Source organism: Haliotis cracherodii, unplaced genomic scaffold (assembly GCF_022045235.1).
Source record: "Haliotis cracherodii isolate W230 unplaced genomic scaffold, xgHalCrac1.p SCAF_12, whole genome shotgun sequence".
Lineage (NCBI taxonomy): Eukaryota > Metazoa > Mollusca > Gastropoda > Lepetellida > Haliotidae > Haliotis > Haliotis cracherodii.
Window position 1 is genome coordinate 23458530 of NW_027266267.1, and position 24819 is coordinate 23483348.

The following is a 24819-nucleotide window of genomic DNA, read 5'->3' on the forward strand; positions in this document are numbered from 1 at the left end:
AATGATTCGAAAATGAACATCATGAAGTGCTGTTGCTTTTGTACTCCGTTAACGCTTACTTTGTATGATACTTTTATAACAATAAAATATATATGAACTATACCCTGAAAACTAGATTTTTAATCTCTTATCTATTTCAGCCAAGCAAAGACAGTATCTGTCACATACAGATGGCATTATAGTTATCAGCGGAAAACCTCTTTCTGCCAATGTTTCCTTCACTGTTTACTACTACCCGCCACCTACCATCAGTAAATGGTATTTTGTCAAAGAAGGAAAGCGCAGAGATGTAACAGGAGACACGAAGTACAGTCTCTCCTCCACGGGACTAACAGACAACGTCACGGAGTTCACGTTTACTATTAATGACATTACACAAGAAGATTTTGGTGTCTACACATTTAACGTGAGATGTGGGGAAGAAACAACTGACGTCGACATCAGCGTTTCCTTGCCAGGAGGTATATATCAGCTATATATTAGCTAGCTATGCTACATGAAGTGAGTGAGTGAGTATGGTTTTACGCCGCTTTTAGCAATATTCCAGCAATATCACGGCGGGGGACACCAGAAGTGGGCTTCACACATTGCACCCATGTTGGAAATCGAACCCGGATCTTCGGCATGACGAGCTAACGCTTTAACCACTAGGCTACCCAATCGCCCCTATGACTCATGGAAGGTACCTGAATGCGAATAAGTCTTTTATATGATTTATAAACAATTATTACAAGGACGATTACTTTTCAAGTTCGAGGGCCTCTTTTGTGTCAATTGTTTAAGTCATTTGTTTTCAAACCATCAACAATATGATCGGATGTATATCTGTCACAATCACATATATAGTGTAACTGTATGTATCTTCCACATAATTTTATATATTAATTTCCAGATTCTACGACATCCATTTCCAATTCCGTTACCATTCCTGTCGCCATCATTGCGGTTGTGCTGGCGGTGTCCATCACTGTTGCTTGTTACCAAATAAGAATTAGAGATATGTCGAGTGAGTAAATTACATGTTTACATGTTGGTTCACTTAAGTTGATGTATTCCAATTACATATAACATCCTATATTTCCGAGTTTTGACTGTTGCTTGTTATCAAATAAGAATTAGAGACAAATCAAGTGATTGAATTACTAACTACGGTTATAACGAACTCAAAGGGACCACTAATTTTAGTTCGTTATAACCGTAGTTCGTTATAAGCATATATACAGCATAACTACAGCAAATAGTCGGGACCAAAAAAGTAAGTTCGTTATATCCGTAATATTTTGTTCACTTGAGTTGATCAGTTCCAATTACATATCGCATCCTATATTCCCTTTTCTTAATAAGGCAGTTTTGTGTCTTGTTTCAGATACCCGGGCTTCTAGGTAAGACTCAGTGCTTGGTTTGTATGTCGGATGATATTGCCTTCGATGTTAATTCAAAGAGTCAACACCAGAGAATAATGATTCTCGATTAATTAAGTATTTGTGTTTTAATACAAATATATGCTGTATCTCCACACATGTTTATGAACGATGTCACATTTCTTTGTAAAGAATATTTAACGCACCACATTGGATGCTCTAATTTGCAAAAGTTGTTATCCTTTCCAGGTTCACTACAGCCATGACAGAACACACAAATACGTCACTCGAAACTGCAACGCGGCGGACTGATCAAGGGTATTCTGACATTGATCATTCAAGACTTTTAGAATACAGACAACACTATGATTCACTGCCTGCACAGAAGGTTATCATGACATCAATAACTCTCGTCTTGTGTATGACGGTATGACGTCCAGAAAGAACAATGGTGCTTCCAGTAATCCTAATTGCACTGACTATGATGAGGTCACACCGATGAAACCACCACCGACAGGGGTGTCACATTCAAGGAATGGGGAAATTGAGGAAGATGAAACTAGCATTCAGAATCAGAACATGTGTGCCACTGTGGAAGAGACAGGGAGTCCTTTGTAGTCTCAGGATGATGACAAGCTACCCCAGTAATAAAGAAGAATGAGTGAGTGAGTGAGTTTGGTTTTACGCCGCTTTTAGCAATATTCCAGCGGGGGACACCAGAAGTGGGCTTCACACATTGTACCCATGTCGGGAATCGAACCCGGGTCTTCAGCATGACGAGCGAACGCTTTAACCACTAGGCTACCCGACCGCCCTAATAAGGAAGAATAATGTTTAACGCTGATTGTGACAATACTCCAGAAATATGACGACAGGAGACACCAATACTCATGTACCGATTCGTACTCGGGACCCTCTTTACCATGAAGGGTCGGTCGGGTAACCTAGTGGTTAAAGCGTTCGCTCGTCTACCGAAGATCCGGGTTCGATCCCCCGTCTGGATATTGCTGGAAAATTGCTAAAAGCGGCGTAAAACCATACTCACTCACTCACTCTTTACCATAATGCTTCCGACAAGAAAAAAATGTATCTCAGTTATTCAAAACCTGCTCATGCTTTTAACTTTTAACTGATACTAAAGGGTCAAACTTTATTGAATAATCATCTAATTTACTCGTTATCAATTTATATCTGCAAATGTTTATGTACATATTGTTCAAAACTTGCTTTCCTATAAAGTTTGTATCTGTCTCTTACTTATATGTATTTTTAGGAGCTAAAATAAATATAAATATATGGGTATGTATTTTACTTTGAGTATCTGTGGCCATAGTTATCTGTTGATGAATTTGCCTCGTTATGATCTAGTATCCGGCCTCTGGGTTTACATATGAAAGTCAGATGATTAGTAGATGTGCAGCAGATAAAAATGTAACATTGTCGTTGACACAACTGCATGGCCTATCCATAGCTAACGCACATTGAGTAGTTTGCAGATTACTTTTATAGCAATAGTGATAGTAATGATTTGCGTGCCACACACACAAAAAAAACGATTTCTGTTCATTTACACAAATTCGAAATGTTTGTTTAAATGCAAACGTTTCAAATACATATCTGACTTCACCACGAATATTTCCTATGCGGACATTATTATATGAAACATGACGATGTAGTGACTCCTGGCCTATTAACATAACACGTCTGAGGTGAACTTGACGCGTTATATATGATTAAAACACAAACATATTCACAGTAATTCAGGTAGGCAGGACATAAAAACCAATTGAGCGACCGCCTTGTGTCATTGAAACGATTTCCGTGTGAACACGTGACAATCATCGCAACACCGGCGTCATTGTCTGCAAGATTTATAGGTATGCGGCGGTTTACTGATGGTAGTCGCTGGCATAAGCATGTTGGCGACAACGCCTTTACACATCGTCACAGGACGGTACTAGTGTGACAACGTACAACTTGTCATTGTTGGATATTACCTGGTTTTAGGTAGTAAAATATCGAATAGCTTTACCAACGTCGAATTGTTCGAAGTATTTCAAAGGTTTCACATCAGGGGATAAAGCAACCATCTGTTGTAGCCATGTGGCGGGACGAGCTGACGCTAAAACCAGTACGCTACTTTTGCGGACATTGATCCTGGAAATCATTTTTTTTATATTTTGAATGAGATCTAAGAGGAAGCATACGATAAAATATTGTAAAGGCAGTTTCGAGAATTATAAAAGTAATAAACACACGTAAAACGTGGACGTTATGAGCAAGATAAACTACATCCTTGCTATTCCCTTACTTTTTCTCGTTTGTGTCGTTTCGAAAGAAAATGAAAGTTATTTTGTCAAATTGATAGATGGATATTTCTAATACCGAGACGCCAAACACAATCGATTCGTTTTTTTATGATAAAACTGCAGAACATGTATTGACTTATATCTAGATATGGAGCCATTTGTGATATCCAGGGTTTGCCACTCAAGTTGATACGAAGTTTGACGGTCGATGGTAATTTTGTTTGCGTACTGTTTTCGAACAGCTTCTTGGTTGTGTTTACATTGTCAGTCACTGTTCGAAACTGAAACACCGCCACCTTGCGGGTTATTTATAGTCAGGGTGAGGCTTTAACCACCAGGCTACCCCCACACCATCATCTGAATGATATTGATACTTTGCCTGTGAAGTATATATTCTTTCGCTTAGATTGTTTATTTGCTATTTAACCCCGCTGTCAGCAATATTCTAGAAACATGACGTCGATCTGTAAATAATCGAGTCTGGACCAGCCAATCCAGTGGTTGATATCATGAGCACCGAGCCATGAAATTGTTACTGACTAATTGATTGTTAGGGGATCGCCATATATAAGTATTAAGTAAGGAACAATCACCTTCTAACTGGCGACAGGGAATCGCGTATGATACATAAGTACTAAGTTTTTCTGTAAAGCGTGTCTTCATAACACAGAAAGTGGTGCAGTTTTATACATGATAGTGGGTGCATTTACAGAAGTACGTACTCAATCATGTGATCTGTATTAGGTGTAAAGGTATCTCCGAAAAGGTAGCTGTATGACAATATGGATGACACGCCAAGGATCGCAATTGGAGACTCTCGGAACGCACGACCGCACGACCAACTATTCTTAACAACAAGACAACGTAACTCGCACGTTTTCAAAGTTGTGGTAACCTAAGCATTTAAAGTGAGTGAGTGAGTATGGTTTTACGCCGCTTTAAGCAATCTTCCAGCAATATCGCGGCGGGGGACACCAGAAATGGGCTTCACACAATGTACCCATGTCGGGAATCGAACCCAAGTCTTCGGCTACCATCCTACACGACCGCCCCTCACTATTCAAAAACTGTACATCACTCGAATAAATACATATAATACACATACAATTCGTATGAAGTGCTGAATGTCCTACAATATCACCTGTATTCAAGCTAGTGTAGCTACAGGAGACATGAGGTTAACGGTGCTGACGTGAAAACTAAACTGCATCGAAAAAGCAACCCAAATGGCTAAATATTAAATATAGGACTTCTGAATATTTCAAGGCAATACGGAAACTGAGTCGTATCAATATTGTGAATGAAAGAGGATTTATTTCCGGATGAACTAATGTTAGAAACGTGTTACTCACGCGTTACTCACATGTCCACATTTAACCCGTTGTTTTTGTTATATATAATCAGCGCGCACAGGCCAGGGGAAACAACTCTGTTTCAAAGTAAGCATGATCTTTTTTCAACGTACAGAATTCAATAGATTGTTTCTTGAAGCTGCTGCAGTAAGACTTATGTGTGTAAGCGTTTGTTTGAGAAAAACGGGAAATGTACATCTTCGCATATTTATAATCTCTCTAACACACACACCGGTATTCAAAGACAAATCTCCATGCGTCACACGCACGCACGCACGCACGCACGCACGCACGCACGCACGCACGCACGCACCATCTGGATGAACATTATGTTATCACGTACGCATCTGCATATATTCACACTCACACATACACACGCACGCGTGCACACACGCACGCACGCACGCACACCATCTGGATGATCATCATGTTAGCACGCACGCATCTGCATATATTCACACACATGCACGCACGCACACACCACAATGCACTCATACACACCACCATGTACCCACGCACGTCTACACAAACTGACCGCTTGATGCAATGCAGCTTCCAGTCGGCGTAAATATTGTAATATTGAAGGATTTCGTGCCTGTATGCGCCGCCCCAGAATATCCCAAAAATGTTTAAGGGGGGTTCAAATGTGGGCTCATTGCTGGCCAGGGTAGAGTCACTCGTGTAATCCACGACTGCACGCGAACGATGAGACCTGGCATTGTCATCCATATATAGAGGTCGAGTGGCAAGAGGGTTGTTGTCAAAATGAGGAACGACGGCTGGCCTCAAAACGTCCGGGATGTACCCTTTTAAGTTGACCCTCATGGTGACAACATCCAACATGGAATCATGAGAGATACAAACCCATCCACCCATCCCGACCCCCCACTAAACCATTACCGAACCCCCGCCATATGCAACAGTCGGCTTAATGTTCCGGTGCCTCCAAACTCTCGTTCTTCCATCATTGACGTGGAGCAGAAAGCGACTTTTGTCTGACCAATGGATCCGTCTCCAAGTTCTCAGATTCCAGTTCTGTCGCGCAATACACCATGCTAAACGAGCAGCTTTGTGGTGTTCGCTCAAAAAGGGTCGCTTTATGACTCGTCTAGCCCTCAGTCCTGCTGCTTTCAACCGGTTCCTTGCGGTTCTGGTGCTGAAACGACGATTGGGCAACCGCTGCTGTTTCAGACGAGTACAAGTTAAAAAAAGGTTCTCGGCGTATGAGACGAAGAAGTTCCCTGTCATCGCGATGTGTCATCACGGGAGGTCTTCAGGATGTGGGACGGTCCTGTACATCACCAGTCGGAGCATATTTCTATACTTGGATTACGACAGTGTGATTATGCCTCAAATTCCTACCAAGGGCATTACAAGACATTCCTGAGTTATACATGCCGATAATTTCCATAATTCCACTATCTATCAAAGATGGTTATTGTAGCACTGGAATGTAGGTGTACATCCCCAATCCGGTGCTACACCTGCCAGGCATTTAGACATGGATCCATGTCCTACCATGCCCCTTCTGTTTGTTACCACTGCGGTGACAAGCACGAGAACACTGACTGCAGGAACTTCATTGGTAACCACATGTCCTCTTCTAAATCCTGCCCTGTGTGGCAACGTGGATTACAGATAATGAAAATCAATATTAAACTAAATCTCTCCTACGATGAAACTAAGAAGAGATTGTAGGTTTTACTGCAACCATCTCTACCATTTCATACTCTGCTGCAAGCACCTCCTGTAGCCAGCGCCACTATCGACTGCCAGACTGATTTGACATGGGCAAGTATGTTCAATTTCTTCCCCCTGATTTACTGCAAAAATACGATGCGACACCTTCGTCTGTGACACCTCCAAACAAAAACTATAAAAAGATTCGAGTCTCAGATTTCTAAATCAGCAAGTGAACCAGGAACAGAAATTGTTCAGCTCTTAAGATAGCTTTGGCCCCAGCATGAAGATTGAACTATTACCTGGGATTCTTGAGGATACAGTTCTGGATCCACTGCCGGTTGCATTGGCATCGTGCCACCATCCATGGACCCGTGTGCAAAAATAGATCTGTGAGAATAATATTTTGTTCGTAATTGGTTGTATGCTTGTTGATAAACCAAAGGATTTGTTTCAGTTTTTTAACTGGGTTAGAATGATGTCTACCTCTGGCTTCACCATCTGCCAGGGAGGAGTAGACAGATGTCGGAAGGGAGATATGATATTTGGATATATTTTATCTGCCATGATTTGTGGTTGAATTCTATTTCCAAGGGGTGGAACCAGGTTGGACAAATTTCGAAACAGGTTTTCATTCCGAGGGTTGAAAATACAATTGCATGCTTGGTTTGTTTGATTTAAATGCAATTCAGAGGTGTATATCAGTGATAGCTCAATGAAGCTTTATTCGCGGCAAGGTTCATCAGCTTCCACATACAAGCTGTACATGAGGCGAAAGCTCCAACGCAGAGTCTTAGGCCTTGGTGGTGGTGTCTAATTTTTCCAAATTGCTTTTGTAGGCCCCACCATATAGAATGAAACCACAGTCTAGTTTGGAACGTCTTAACGATCTGCACAAGTGAAGGAGGGTTGTCTGATCCTCTCACCACTCGGAAATTGGAACGACTTTTCACAAGTCGGGAGCATTCAGAGACTTTGCCTTTAGATATATTTGATGTGTGAGATGCAGTCAAACATGAGGCCCTGTAATTTGACCTTCATAGGAGTGCCATCTAAAAATAAATCTGGATGCTTATGCGGTCTGTATTTCCAACAAAAGTGAATAGAGTTTGTTTTGGATTTAGACACCTTAAAGCCTTTTTCGTTTTGTTAAGACAGAGCTGTAGCTGTCTTTCTATTGTATGCACATTCTTACCACACAAGAAATGTTGAAATCATCCACAAAATGTGAACCATCAATTCTATTGTGTAAGGCTTTTGTGAGACTATTAATTTTGATGCGACAAAGTGTGACAGATGGACTGCTGCCTTGAGGGACGCCCTGATCTTGATCGAAATGATCAGACAAGCAAGAGCCAACTGGTACTTGGAATTGTCTGTTGTTTAGAAAGTGAGACATGAACTGAGGTAATCTGCCTCTGTTCTCCAAATTCATGCAAATCGTCTAGGATACCATGTGTCCATGTTGTATCATACCCGTTACCGGGGGTGAAAAAGATTGATATAGCATGTTGTTGACAAAAAAAATATTATACACATGTGTATGAAGGAATTGATTTTAGATACTTAGTTCCTCCTGGATTGACGTTTATTCTGTTTAAAAGTATCTCTCGCTTTGGCGCTCGTGATTTTGCAATTTTTCAGGTTAACTAGCTTTTTTACAATCATTTTCAAACCATGGTTTACGTTTATGACTGTTTGAAGAGGACTTTGTAATGATTTCGTCTCCAGTGGCATTTAATTGATCTGAAAATAGTTGTGTATGATCAGGAACCTTCCTGAAATTGTCAGGTGTTAGATTTTTCCACAACTTCTACCTTTTTAAGGTGGTTCGTCAGCGGGATTGATAGTTGTAAGTAGTGTTGGAAAGTGGTCACTTCCACAAAGGCCATCATTGACGGAACATTCAAATTCGTTTAAAATATTTGAATCTGTAAGTGAAATGTCAAGGGCAGAGGATGTTCCAGGGGTAGGATGCAGTTTTAGATCCATCATTGAAGATGCATACATCATTGTTTGAGATAAAGTCTTCACGAACTTTTCCCTTATTATTTGTATCAGTACCGTTTAAATCACCCATGATGATACAGGGTTCGGGAGCTGATCATACAAAGTCTGAAGATCTGAGTGGCGGACAGTTGAGGAAGGGGGAAGACACACTGACAACAATGTAACACAGACAGCAACAGTTTTGAATATGGATTATGCCCTGCATCGCCTGGATAGAAGAACCTTCTGTAGCTTTATCACCAGGAGGGGAACATGAGTGGACAGAACTGTATTGACGGATATCAAATTGATCTGTGTTCTCTAAGTAAGTTTCTTGGAGACGAAAAGCTGACGGTTTAAAATCATGAATTTAAAGCTGTATTTCATTAAACTTCTTCTTAAGACCTCTGCAATTTCAATGTTATGTTCTGTGGATTCATTGTGCTTCCACGGGAGATATGTCACGCGAACGTGAGTGAGTTAAAATTTATAGTCACATTGGCAATATTTCAGCCATATCGTGACTAAATCAAGTTGTGCAGTAGTAATAGATAATTATAGACTATAACACTTGTCGATGAAGGACAGTTAAACCACTAGATTATCACAGAGATAGATTTAAAACTATATAGTATGTAACCATACAAATGGATCACCAGCAACCATAGTTAGGCCACCATTGTAGGGAACATGATGACTTCCTTCATGGTACCCCGCAGGATTTACAGGATTGTTTGCTGACTTTGCTCTGATAATGTTCTTTCTTTCTTTGACTCATGAACGATTTCTGCTCCTTGTTCACTAGCTGATTTAGGAGTCTGAGACTCAATTCTTTTAACAGTTTTTGTTTGAAGGTGTCACAGACGAAGGTGTCGCATCGTATTTTTGCAGTAAAGCAGGGGGAAGAAATTGAACAGACTTGTCCATGTCAATTCAGTCTGGCAGTCGCTAGGGGCGGTGGCTACAGGAGGTGCAGCCAGCAGAGTATGAAATGGTAGAGGTGCAGTAAAACCTACAACCTTCTTCTTAGTTTCATTGTGGGAAAGATTTGGTTCAATATTGGTTTTCATAATCTGTAATTCACGTTGCCACACAGGGCAGGATTTAGAAGAGGACATGTGGTTACCATCGCAGTGGTAACAAACAGAAGAGGCATGGCAGGACTTGTATCCATGTCTAAAGTCCTGGCAGGTGTAGCACCGGAGTGGATTGGGGATGTACACCTCCATTCCAGTGCTACAATAACCACCTTTGATAGATTGTGGAATTATCGAAAGGATAACAGTGAAGAGGTATGTGTTCAACCAAAGTATCCTGACAGACTGCTGGAAACGTTCTTTGACTATTCCATCTTGTCATGCTGGACAGGCAGCGAGCTCTGTCACGGACAGTTATTACATGAGAATAATTAAAGAACGTGTCCAAAAGTCGGATCTGTTGGGGGTATTTTCGCCAGATAAATGGTCAGGCTCTATATATCTTCGTTTTGCACCAGGTGAAGGAAATCCATGTCGAAAGGAAGATGGTTCAGCGCCCCTCTCCCACCCACCAGATCTCCAAGCTGCAAAGAGCGAGGATAAAGCGGTGTTTTGCTCCATCGAATTTGCCACGAGAGCTATGGCTATCTACTAAACTTAAGGGCAGGCTGGTTCGGCCCATGACAATCAATTGGAGACGTACAGAATTCGGAGTTCAGCATCACCAGGTTGGCCTTTGAGTCACCTCTGGTCCAAGGGCTCTAAGCAAGTTCATAGATTGATACTAGTACATAGATAATAGACATTTAGAATAAATTTATGTTACAATATCAAACGTTTGTGCGAAAAAGAGTATGAACATTGATATATTGATTGATATAACCAGGTCCATTCTATCACCCGTCAAGGCAAAGTTAGGGTCGAAGTGGTGCATTGGACTGAGAAACACTAATTGCCCGCCCGGCGCTCTCAGCCACCAGACTCCCTTCCTCTGCCTAAATAGGGACGCACCACATGGCAAACAGGTTGACCAATTTGGTCACCTCTTACGACCAGAAATGGGGTACTGGGGAGCACATTCTACCCCGGGTCCTCACGGGGTCCATGCTATCATTGACAATGGCAGAACCAGAGTCACTTTTGGAAAAGATTCGCCATTTAATTTGATTCTTGATTACCTATGAACGTGGATTCCATCTGTGTTCAGTGTTATGTTGTACTTTCAGGTTCAATACTGTATTAAGACACCCGTGACAGACACAGGAACGCGCACACGCACGCGCATATGCACGTGGACTTCATGCTCATATGTAAAAAATGTATATGATTTGTAACAAGCTTTCATGTTCAAATTAACATAAACATGACACTAACACCAAGCATCATTTGATATACAAAACAGTTTTATAAAAAAACAAAAAACGATTACGAGTATATGCTGCGCGACCAAGACGTTCTCATCGTGGTAATTGTGTCATCGTCCATTCATAATTGTGACATGCTTGTGGCATGATTGTGATTGTCTTTATTGAATACGGATCAGTTGACTTCTGATCCTGGGTTATGCACAGTTCTACAATCAACATCCCACATGACCTAAATAGATCAGGATGTAGATAATGTGAAAATACAGATAATTGCTTTAAAAAAAATATATAATAGAAAGTATACCTCTTAGGTTTGTTTTCAGAACAATTGTTAAAGTTGCTATTATTTGCTGTCGAGGGAGTTTAGATTCTTCATAATGAATATGTTAAAATGGATGAAGACGCTAATTAGTGTGAAGGAGTGTCCATGTATGTGTCCTTTTCTATTTACTCCAGCAATACAAAACGTGGACATCATGTGCAGCTGTCACTCAACTAGGGCCTGCTGGGTTATCTGTCCCTTGATATGAAGATGCGTCATTAGGGTATGACGTCACAACAGGTTGTATATCTGATAGTGGAACTGCCTGACAGTAGGGTGGAGGGTCATCCTTCACGACTTCACTGTAAGCTGGAGGTGGAGTATTCATGCCGTGCTGGGTAGTAGCCGTAGTTTGTGGGTAGTTGTAGACTAGGACAGTGTAGACGGTGTTCATGTTGGCTTCACGTGATCTGTTCCCTTGCGACTGGTGATTGGTTGTGGATTTTTTCCTGGAGCAAATTCCACAGCAGCAACACGTTACAATTGCCACGCCCACAATGCCGCCGAATACCCCTCCAATTATGCCTCCAACGTTCGGTGAAAAAGACGCTGTACACAATAAACAACACGAAAAGGAACTTTAAAATATAGACGAGTATCGCACTTATTAAGTTCATTGAATGTTATTGTTCCAAAGTTTCTGGACACAGAAGCTGAATAATAATTATATTCTCGTTCAAGGTGATTTTTTTTACAATTGCTTTCCCAAAGAACGGCGGTCACAGGCATGTGTATTACATGACCTCATACATCCTCTGGTAGAATGCATGTTAAATATTGTTTAGGAATTGATTCCTGAACGTTTCACAACAATTAAATTATTGCAAAAGTATTATGGTTTCACAACTCTATTGCGTTCTGTTACAGCATGCCACGCATCTATACCTTCCAACAACGTCCTCATAAATGTCAAACCTAACCTGCCTGATGTTTCCTAGGTTCTAGATTGCTTGAGAAGTTAATGTTAAAGGAAGATCTGGAGGTTCTCATGTTTTTTTTGCTGGTTCTCATGCTGGGGAAACGTTTGCACAGAAGGTAATAATATACGCATATTTGACATTGCATTACATTTATCGAGCCAATGATACCAGTGGGGTATAGGTGTTAACTTCCAATAGTTCAACTACAAAGAACAATGAATCGACAACTACCTCCTCTACAACCTGTGACGCATTATTCACAAATGATGAAACGGTGTATAACTGTTTAGATTAAGGCCGCTTTGTAACTATTTGAGCCATGTACAGATTAGACATCTTGATGCAATGTGAAATGAATGGACACTGGTCTAATAAACATAACCAGGGAGAATATGTGACAGTTTAGTCATCCTGGCCACTGTGCCCCGCCCCTCCACCTCCATGGTCATCCCCTACCCTCAAGATACTCCTTAGTCATCTAAACACGTGGTATGTATAATGTTTAAGCCCAAATGTTCTGCACAAGGTAGTTAGTACACTGTATGGTGCAAAATACGCTACAGGTGTTAATCAACACGGATACAATGGAAATGTACAATGACTGAGACGTGACATTCGTTCTGTCTTGACAGATTCGATGTTTTTTTAAATGAATGCATACAACTTAAAAACTTACAGGAAGATGTTGGCTCGACAGCAGTGAAAGCCAATTTAAAGCCTTTGAAGGTGTTCGAACTATTGGAGAGGAATCGAACCTTCATACTCATCCCTGTACTCTGTGTATCTGGTCCATTCGATCCACACCATCGACCAAGCGAGCGTTCATATGTTCAAGTGACTATTGCAAGAATAGAACATGTGTGTGATATTATGAAGATATTGTTATACTGACAACAAATCACATACACATGCTAGGATGCTAGCTGTGTTAAGACAGGCATTACTTTTAACATATATTTTGGAATGATATTCAATTATTCCAAATGACAATTTTATTTTCATTTTTTAGTGTAAAGTGGTAGTAAAAACCCGATGTGATTCTGGTCGATGACATTTCCTAATCTGCAGCTCAAACGACGAGGTATAACCTGGATTAACATAGTTTTATGGCAATGATAAAATGACACTTGTCTTAGAAAAACAGTTACTCTCGTCGACATAGAGACACTTATTCGGGGGCATAACACACTGTCTCTCTTACTCAATTCTAGGAAAACCCTAAATGTGTGTAAGTCATAGAGTCATTACCGTCATAGAGCTGCACATAATCATAGGAACACGGGCTGTCTCGCTCCAGGTAGAAATCCACCACTTCGACATGGATTACATATCCTTCAAGGCGGGTGCTGATTGTCCATGAACAATTTGCATTGCTAAAAATAAATAATACATTATATATTGTAAAATATTTTACAAAATTCGAATTGTAGCAAGATCTGAGTGTTGTTCATGACGCAACGCCACAGTTTTGCAAATTCGCCACAGGATTACGTTAATTGCAACACAACCTTCATGGACGTTTCTGGTGTTTCTGTTGACTTTCTTAAAGATTACTACATTCAATGAATAAATACTATGCTCTTATTTACGTTTTGTTTGTTGACCATATGTTAAATTGTCGAACATGTAGGTTCAAGAACGACTGACACTCTTTTGCGATAACTAAAGATATGGTCAATTCTATACCCGGTGTCACACTGCTGAATACAATATTATGAATGGCGAAAATGATTATCATTGGGCTGAGGTGAGAAGTCTCCATGCATAATACTATGTTATAAGTCAAAACACATGTGGTAAAAATGCAATTGAAATGCACGAAAAGGAGGGTCAAGTTAAATGGTTTCTCCAAAGTTTTGCTGTTTACAAGGACCCAAATTGGTTTGTTTTATTTGCGAATATAGTGTCAGTGCTTTACTGGTGCTATACTGATTTCCTGGTACGGTTAATATCATGTCATCTTTAACTTGAGCCCTTCCCAAGTCACTCTCGAACACTAAATACCTATATACATCAATCTGTATTCATGAAACGAGTCATAGCAAATTGTTTTGTGAATGTTGGGACATATGGATAATTCATGCGGTTAAAACAGTTGAACGTGACAATCGTCATAACGCTAATTCATGTTGGTTAAAAATAAAACATATTTCTCATATCTTGGTGAACTAATCTCGATTTCTTTTTTGTTAAAATTTGTGCAGGTAATCCAATTGGAACCCACAATCCTACTTTAAATTACCCCGTTTTCCCGTTGCCTATATCGATGCAGTTAAAACCATAGGTACTGCAACTTTTGTTGTATAATTAATGATAAAAAATACATATTTTGTAAAATCTATATTAAAAAGGTAAAAATCAGTTTATTTCAATTTCCGACAGTATATTATTGATGTTTGTTCCAACCCTATTTCGAGTAGCTAATGTAAAACGCTATCAATATTGATGATCTTTTTGCACATTCAGATTACCAAACTTACAATCTGAGCTATTATGAATATAAGATAGCCGCGACATACATTGCAAAGAAGAAGGAAGTACAGGCGTGGTTTATTTCACATTCATTTCTTGTGGTGCAGGCATGTTTGTTTGTTCGTTGTTTAAAGCCGCACTGGAAATTATCGAGTCTCGACCAGACAATCCTGTGATTAACATCATGAGCATCGATCAACGCAATTGGGGTGCGATGACAAGCATCAACCAAGTCAGCGAGCCTGTCGCCTTTTGCGGCAAGCATGGGTTGCTGAAGACCTATTCTAACCCGGATCTTCGCAGGTAAGGTGCAGACATGGGTCTACCTATGTTGCATATCCATCAGTTGCTATGAAACATGCCTGACTTAAACCAAAGAAGTCGTTTTTTTGTGAGATATATGTCCGATGAAATGGTAAACTGTGCAAACTATACAAAAGACACCATCTGAGCTACTAACTCAGCTGTGTTTCTCCAACGATAAACTTTCAATCAGCTTTACCTTATGTTGCTTTAAACGAAGAATACTTGAATTCTATTGGTCAGTGACGTTTGGATTCATTTCCATGTAGACTACAGATTCGTATCGCATGTTGAAAATTGTAGTAAATGATTAACACGGTGCTGAGATAAATTCGTAGTTGACCTATCGCTAAGGGAATTGTGATGTACCTCTTTGTGGCCATGATAATCGTAACCCGCGTTGTGTATACTCACCTGGGATACTGCAGAGGGTAATTGGGTGATTCAATATATTTCGTTTCATATTCGTTTATCTCTTCGTCTGTGCCACAACCTGAAACGTTGAATAGTTACACAGCATTGGATTGATTCATGAGTAGAGTTTAGATTGTGTGATGATGAGGATGTCCAGGGAGAAACGGGACTGCTCACGTTGAGAGGTACAACAAAGAAATGATGCGGTAATGACTTACCATAGCTGTTAAATATCTAGTATTACCGCTTATGTTTAAAAAAAATTATGAAATACCTTCATCAAACGTTATCGACGTGGTGAAATGTGTTAACAAGAAAGATAATTAGAGTTTTGTTCTTTTCAATAACTCCATGTGAAAACATAACATTAACTTTGTCTGGCATTTTAACAGAGCAACAATGCGTCTTGTTGTACCACCCTCCTTGGTTCAGTTATTATTATGAATGATGTTGCAGTTTTAATGTTAGGACATATGGATAACTCGTGCAGTTAACCAGTGGAACAAGATAATCGTCATTTAAAATCAGACAGAAAGTACCTGACGGCCGGGCCATGTATTTCAAAGAAAATCCTCTCCCTGTCACAGAGCCGTCGGTGTGGAAGGTGATAGTCATGGCGTTACTGGAGCTGACCACGTCCCTGGTGCCAGTACAGTATTTACCCAGCTTAGGGTCGTAAGACGAGGATCCTTGAATATATACATTGAATAACCCATGTCTTTGAGGCATAAACGTTAATATACGAGAGTTGAAGTCAAGTTGAGGTTAATAAATTAATTATTGAGCATATTTTTGCAAACTAAATCAACAAAAAGAGCAATATCACTTCATTCATTTAAGCAGTTTCATAAAATTGAAAATTGTGCTTACCGTCACTGAAGAGGAGATAGTCTCTTGCACAGGTGGCTTCATATTCCAAAGAAAGAGTTATAATTCCGGCTTTTATTTTATATCCATCAGGTGCAGAAATTGTCCACTTGCAGTCCATATTGCTACAAAGAATGATGTGGTGTACTCTTTAAACGTAAGCACAGATGAGATTCAAAAGCAATGAATATAAAATGTTGATAATTGTATGTCACCTTGACATTTTGAAACCATGAATATGACCAGAGCATAGCAGAAGGTAAAGAATGACGTTCCTTTATCGTGATGATGTTCCACATTATTCAAAAGCTGCAAGATAGTCTTTAAGCATAAACGAGAGAGCTCTAAACCTGATTTATAGTCTGGATTATCCAAAGGCATCAATGACTAAGGAAGAGGTAGAATACTAGGGTAGAGGTTCAAACAATGCAGATTCTCTGTCCCAATATGAAATGTTCAAACAGTGTACAATATGTCAAGTAGTCTCTCAACAAAAATTCATCATCATTTCAAGGTGTCTGCTGTGGATGGCACCTTACAATCTTAGTGTGCAGTGACTGGATGCAGTCAAGTCACTGTTGTTTTTGAGAACAGAAATAATTTTCGTTATCCGGAATAGTAGGTGATGATCACGGATGTACATACTGGATCATGAATCAACACACGTGTCTTTGCAATGGGAACACCCTCCGCACTCAAACATCAACAGGCAAGGGCATCTATTTTCTTGGATGCACTACTTGTCTCCTAAAATTATAATCACGTATGCCAACAATGACAGAATTGAGGCAAGCAAGAAAACTAATTTCCTCGGGGTTCTGTAGCTTTGGTCAAGCATCTATTTATTGTTGAAACTCAAGAAGTTCTGAAGTTTATGTGCTGTTATATTCTGGAAGTCAAGTATTTCCTTTTTAGTCCAGGGCACCTTTGTCTATAAGACTTGATATCTTTATTTGAGCATATTCTCCTATCATTTCGTTTCCACGAGGTATATATAACTTAGGCATAGGTCCACAGTGTCCATTTCAAGCCTAGGTTACTCACTCATGTAAAAGTGCAGAATTAATTAAACCCCATGACAACTGTCAGTGTTTCTTGTAAGAGTGTTATTTATTTAGTCATCATATCTAGAATACGGTTGCATTTTTAGCGAGCTTGCATAATCTTTCATGTTTAATATACTTTTATTGATTGCCTTTTGAACAAGATATGATATTGCATCGCCATCCTTGATGAAACTGTTTTTTCAACACTGTATATATGAGACACTTATTAGTCGTTACTGAATAAGGTTTATCCATCATGTTAAAAACCCCAGATGAGTTTAATATATTAGACATACATTATTTCCATTACTTCTTGTATCATGATAAACATAATTATAAACTGAGTGTGAGTGCTTCTGATTACCTGTTCCTGTTTTATGCCAGAAGTTTATAATTCTCATTTTCCAAATTCGCCATGAATCAAGAAGTTTGGGCACTGTTGATATAAGTCTTGTTGTCATTTAAAAAAAGATATAATTTCTCAATCATTTCGAAATTTCTGTGTCCCCATATTTCGCAGTCATGGAGGAGAATGTGTGTTACCAATACATTGAAGGCTAAAAACAAACAGTTTAGTGGTAGATTTATATTTCTTGCTTTTTTTAGTAAGGAAGACATCGCTTTTGAACCATTTTCTGACAAACCTTGATTGCACTTAATAGACGCTGGTTCCTGTGAAATCTGTGAAACTCCAAGGTAATTGAAATCGCTGATGGAATGAATTAGTTTTCACTGCATACAAATGTCAGAATTTTACATTTAGAAGCCCTTGACCCAACTATAACAATTTTACTCTAATTTTGACTGATAATTTCCAATCAATGCAGTAATTGTGCATAGCGTCAGTGGACACATGCAAGCAATCAAGACTCTAGCAGAAAAGTACAGTATCATCATCATACAGCAGAAGAAATAATTTAACATATAGGAAAGTATTATCATCGTTAACTAATAAACAGCCATTACACTGCCATTCATTTAGAAATGTCTCATGATCATTTTGATAAATTGAGAAATTATATCGGGATATATTTTCCACTTATCGTATGCAGTATAACTCGGAAAATGATCTGATATCTTAACATTATCCATAACATTAACCATGCTTGCGATGGGTTAATAAGATTATCCAATCTATTTTCTATCATTTCGATATATACTTTTATTAACAACTTAGTCGTAGGATCTCAGCTCCCTGACAACGGTGAATTAATGACCTACGATCATAGGACATGCTATGCGATGTACACCTCTTTTCATCATGAATACGAAATCCCAACATATTGACAAGTCTATACATTCGAGTAATACTTTACTGCCAACATGACCTATGACTATGTTTACTTACCGTACATGTAGTTGGAGAGAACCACGCTGTGCAAGCTTAAAGGTAGCCGTCGAGATATATACAAGCGCTGCTTAATCTCAACAGAGTATTCTCCTAATTTAGGGTGTGTAAACACTATATGATACTATTGATGTGTGCAATTCAGTTGTCATGTATTATGGTCATGTGTTATGTTAGGCCAGTCAAGTCAAGGATAATAGTCATGGAAAATCCAGGAATGTTTTTCTGCACAGCAAATTGCAACGTCAAAAACTATGGGGTCACACATTCGATCCCTCGTGGTAGGAAGGGTAGTTGTATGTATTGGTCGCCTTGCAGCACGAAGGTGTCATTATATTATATTAACATGCCATTTATCAATAAGGGGCATCAACCAAAGATGTATATATGTACTAACTTGTTGTAGTTGGGGTAGCCAGGAGACGACAAATAGCTCCAGGTGGACGTAGAGGCGCTGAGCAAAGGACTGCCACAATTAAGCCCATTTGTTATTTCTATAGAAACAAAAAAGACAGCGAGAGTGAAAGGACAATTCTTCTTTTTTTGAAGGTTATAAAGCGGTAGAACATATTTCAATTGACGTAGAGGCGCTGAGCAAAGAACTTCCACAATTAAGCCCACTCGCACCTATATAAAGGGATGAAAAGCAACAATGAAAGGATAATTGTTAAAACCTTTTAAGGTTATAAGCTGTAGAGGGTGTGAGTGAGTATAGTTTAACGCCGCTTTTAGCAATATTGCAGCAACATCACGGCGGGGGACGCAAGAAATAGGCTTCATCCATTGTACACATGTTGGGAATGGAACCTTCACCTTCGGCGTGACGAGCAAACGCTTTAACCACTAGGCTACCCTGACCGCCCCTATAAGCCGTAGAACATATTATACTGGAAAGTCTAATTAACCTGTTGTTCATTTAAGTTCACATATGCAGGTAATCAGTTTCCTTTTTCACTCATATTTTGCTCAGGACATCCAACATACCCACCATTGTTTTGTTAACCTTGACAGGAACCAAATGATATTTCAGCGTGTTTGGAACCTTTATAGTAAATTTCAAAACAAGAGAGTAAATTTGTGTTTTATGAAGTGTTAGTTCAATGTTATAGAGGAATCATTTAAACAACAATATAGATAGGTACCTGACGTCCTCGCCATGTATTTCAAAGAAAATCCTCTGTCCGTTCTAGAACTGTCAGTGTGGAAGGTGATGGTCATGGCGTTGCTGGAGCTGACCACGTTCCTGGCGCCATAACAGTATTTACCCAACTGAGTAGCGAAAGACGATGAGCCTTGAATAAATATATTGATAAAGAATAAAGACATACACGTTAACATACTGTAATGAAGTCAACTAGAGTGTAATGATACTAATTAATGAGCATATTACTTGCAAACCAATTCAACACAAACTGCAATATGATGATGTTTAAGCACTTCCATAATGTTGAACATTTTGCTTACCGTCACTGAAGAGGAGATAGTCGAATGCACAGGTTTCTACATATTCCACAGAAAGCACTATAATTTCAACTTTTATTTTATATCCAGCAGGTGCAGAAACTGTCCACTTGCAGTCCATGTTGCTACAAAGAAATTTGTATTGTAATCGTTAAACGTACAAATCAGATCAAACGCATAAACGTACAATAGAACAAGACACGAAAACCTTAGACAGCAATATAAGGCTATCTGGAAAGCAATTTCCTTGACACCACTCCTCCGTCCGTAGCAACGTGGTTCTTCTTGATAATTATCTGTTATTATTCTGACATTTTGAAGCCATGAACATGACCAGAGCAAAACACAAAATCAATGTAACGTTTCACCTAAAAGAAGGTTATTAATGCATCCCTTGTCCACCGTATGGCTGGTGTTTATCGTGATGATGCTCCAAATTATTCAAAGCAGTCTTCAAGCGAAAACGAAAGTGACCTGAACATGATTCAAAGTGTTGAATTTTCGTAGTCATCTCCGACTAGGGAACAGGTATTTGCAAGTGTAGAGGTTCAAATTATGCAGGATCTTTTTCCAAAAAGGAATAAAATGTCATGGTAGTGTCCCAATAATAGTTCATCATCATTTAAGGTGTCTGCTTGATGGCACCTTAAAACCGTAGTGGGCAATGACCGGATGCAGTCAAGATTATTGCACTTATATAGCGACGTGCATCCACCATGTGTGGCTGCCTGTACTTGTCCTCACGAATGCCAAGTTTAGAGTGCTAGGCCACTGAAATTCCATGCCGCAGTTTAACACGAATACCCCCCTTCACTCACAGTATACTGCCTGTATACTTACTGTGAACATAATCAATCACACTTAAATCTTTGAATGTGAATTGACCGAAATGTAGGTCATTTCCCAGAAAGCCGTCAGAAATGAATACATTGTTTTACGTACACATATAAATCAAATTATATTTGTAATTATTGACACTTTTGTCAGCTTCATAAGTTCGCGATAATGGTAAGTTTAGTTTCATAAGTACAGTATCTGGGTTAAAGTCATTAGACAATTCATTCCCGATATGCTCATCCTAAAATCACCTTTGAAAATAGTTTTCGGAAATTGAAAACCCTTCAATCAGTGGTCTCTCTAATTCGAAAAACAATAGCATGTATTTGGATGTATTCTGGGGGCAAATAGAAAACACCAAGGTAAATATCATCATCAAATCTAAACATATCTGTTCCAGTCTTTCACGGCTAACACAATACCACCTTATTTTCGGCGATGAAGTTAAAGGTAGCCATCAAGCGTTATGTACAAACGCTGCTTAATCTCAATTCAGTATTGTTCAATTTAACGTCCTTCGGTGAGGTGCTCTGAAACACTGTAAGATACTATTGATGTGTGCAGTTCAGTTGTAATGTATTATGGCCATGTGTTATGTTAGGCATTCCAGGCTTTGGATGTAGATCGGCAGCTTCCTTATATACGAGGCGAAAGATTTAAATGATGTGCACCTAAGACTAATACCCACGGGAACGATTATGATACAAACAAATCAAGGATAATTGTCAGAGAGTATCTCGGACTTAAAATCACGATCATAGGAACCAAGCATGTTTTTTATGCCCCCAACTCTGTACAGCAAATTACAACGGGGAAAATCGTGGTTGGAAGGGTAGTTGAATGTATTAGTCATCTTATGGCACGAAGGTGTCATTATATTAACATGCCATTTATCAATAAGGGGCATCAACCAAAGATGTATATATGTACTTACTCGTTGTAATTGTTGTTGGGGTAGCCAGGAGACGACAAATATCTCCAGGTGGACGTAGAGGCGCTGAGCAAAGGACTGCCACAATTAAGCCCATTTGTTATTTCTATAGAAACAAAAAAGACAGCGAGAGTGAAAGGACAATTGTTATTTTTTTAAAGGTTATAAAGCGGAAGAACATATTTCAATTGAAAAAGTAAATTAACCTGTTGTTCTTCACATATATAACTTGTAAGCAAACATCATGTAAAAATACTCATAAATTTTATGACGACATCATAGTTTAGAAACGAGAAAAGGTTTATTTTTTGTCACTAAATGTATCGTTATATTTATACAAATATCAATTATATTTTGTTTCACAAACACCCATTGTAGACGTAACACTATGCTGTGTCCCATGAGATTCAAGCTTTGGCTAAATTTTAATGTGACACCGCGCCTATCCAAATTGAATTAGGATAGTACATTAACATGCCGTTAGAAGACAGGAAGTGTTTTCAGTGTCTTGACGTTGTTGAAAATTAACGCTATGTCATTTTAAATTGTCCTGTGTATAATGTTGAGCGACGTAGTCTCTTAAACAAGTGTGACGTACAGAAAATAGCCTATATTTTGTCAGATAATATTATGGGTCCTCTTACCGCCAAAACCTGCAATGGCATTTTACAAAAAAAGGAAAAATGCTAGACAGCTTCTGTCCTTATTATATATGCTTAAAATGTGAATATCTTTTAGAAGAATCTCATCTAGGTATTTTATTATGTAACAGTGTTGTGATAAGTCTGTCTGTCTGTCTGTCTGTCTGTCTTGCAACCGGGAAGCCGCCGACGCTAACAGGATAGATAACGCTGCTGACTTCTCCTTTAAACACATGTACGCCACCCTGGGATTAATGTTTGCTTAACAACGGTATTTATAACTCGACAAGTGCACACGACAACAACATCAATCAAAAATATACATCCTAATCTGTCTTTATCAACTCAGGTCATAGTTTGCAAGATTTAGTTGTGACTTGTTCTGATCACGAGGTCGAACATGGTGGCTGCAATGATAATATTCATGAGAGTTACTTCAAGGGGAACGAAGGATGTATGCCAAGAAACACATTACCTTACACCACCTGGGATTATTGTTTAACGCATTCCTGTCTCACCAGTGAGCACGCGCTGACGGTAGGGTTTACCACGATGTTCTTTGTAAGAAACGTATATCACAGTACTCATGTCTTTTTATTTATATAGTGGCTGGTGTATATTGAATATTAGGTGTTATTGGCTCTCTTACGACTTTGGAGAAATAACACCCTCACTGATTCGGCATTTATTATTATCATTATTATTATTAGTAGTAGTAGTAGTCGTAGTTGTAGTAGTAGTAGTAGTAGTAGTAGTAGTAGTTGTAGTAGTAGTAGTAGTAATAGTAGTAGTGGTGGTGGTAGTAATAGTAGTAGTAGTCGTAATTGTAGTAGTAGTAGTAGTAGTAGTAGTAGTAGAGTTATTCATATTAACATAAACAAATAGAATATTATTATTATTATGGTTATCATATTTATCATTTACGGATAAAAATAAAAAAATGCAGCTAGGAGGGTTTGGAAGTAAACATTACGCAATAGCGGAGTCCGCCATCTTGTTTAAACAGCCGATATGCAGCTTACAAACCCGATAGTGAACAGAGGAGACTATCGCATACAATGCATTTTCAGACACATTCACAAACTGAAGATACATATGGTGTGTCTTATTATGATTTAAATAATCACATCACCCGAATTGATGGTACGTGCAAATTATGATACTATATATAACTCTACATTGATGCGATTGACAGAACAACAATGTGAAACGGAATCGATACTGTTTATATGTACAGCCTCTTTAAATGCATTTTACAAGTTACAATTTCACATATGAACAATATGTTATGACCAAAATATCTAACACTCACTTGAGACCAGCGGCCCAAACAACAGCACACATACTCCAATAAAACAAGAAATGATCATAATGGCGTCCTGTCCTCGCCAACCGCTCTCCCGGAAGACAGAGATTACTATATCCCACCACAATGTACCTGTACCAGCAGATTCAGAAATAGCTCAGCCCTGTGTACACGTCGGTCTGCCTAGAGTTTATGGCGACTCTCGCATGAAAAGACTATCAATTCATTGTAACATGCACGTCCCAATGTGACCTATTTCAACATCAAGATAAGGCCTTTACTATAATAGTCCCCAGCGACACCCGAATGCGCTTACCAGGTAGTGTGATAAGTCCTGTTTGATAAACGAGTGCATTGTCAACACACTGTCACACCAATGACGTCAGGGTTCGGTCTCTGTTAGGCATCTATTTACAATGTATGTCATGTTATTTACAATGATGTTGTTTTTTTTAAACAAAGCAATGTAACTGATAGAAGTATTTATGATAACATGGGAATGTTTCCCGGCAGTACACACCCAAAGGAAAATCACTAACATTGTGACGCAATATGTAAATGCCCCTATTTCAGGAATATATGCCATGTTTAATCTAACATTGCAGGGGTGCAACTCCGCCAAGTGCATTCCCGCGCCTTGGAACGACTGTGTCAACCCGTACAACCTGGCTTAACTGGCTTAGATAACGTTCTGTTTTACGGTGAGTCATTGCAGTGATAGAACGAAAGTTGTTTCGCAGATAAGGTCACATTCGTCGATCTAAAGTACTCACGGAAATGAAAAAAACCTGTTTTTTCGACCTCAGATCTTAAATTATTGCAGTTATTATACCAAATATGTAAATATTCAAACAACTAAATTAGTACTAATTGGGCCGTGGCACAAATACAGCGTATCAAATGTTTTTATGCCTTT

The 24819-nt window shown here is 39.1% G+C and overlaps 1 protein-coding gene across 1 annotated transcript; it reads right to left on the minus strand.

Moving 5' to 3' along the window:
• Positions 1 to 11421: 11421 nt before the first annotated feature.
• Positions 11422 to 24217, minus strand: LOC139458278 (exoskeleton protein RP43-like). The gene is given in 11 exon segments (XM_071239656.1): positions 11422 to 11906; positions 12954 to 13115; positions 13526 to 13650; positions 15467 to 15545; positions 16006 to 16155; positions 16337 to 16458; positions 19125 to 19221; positions 19870 to 20019; positions 20192 to 20313; positions 21960 to 22062; positions 23910 to 24217. Coding segments are annotated over 11 exon segments (1548 nt in total). The 5' UTR covers positions 23968 to 24217; the 3' UTR covers positions 11422 to 11526.
• Between the last annotated feature and the right edge of the window lie 602 nt (positions 24218 to 24819).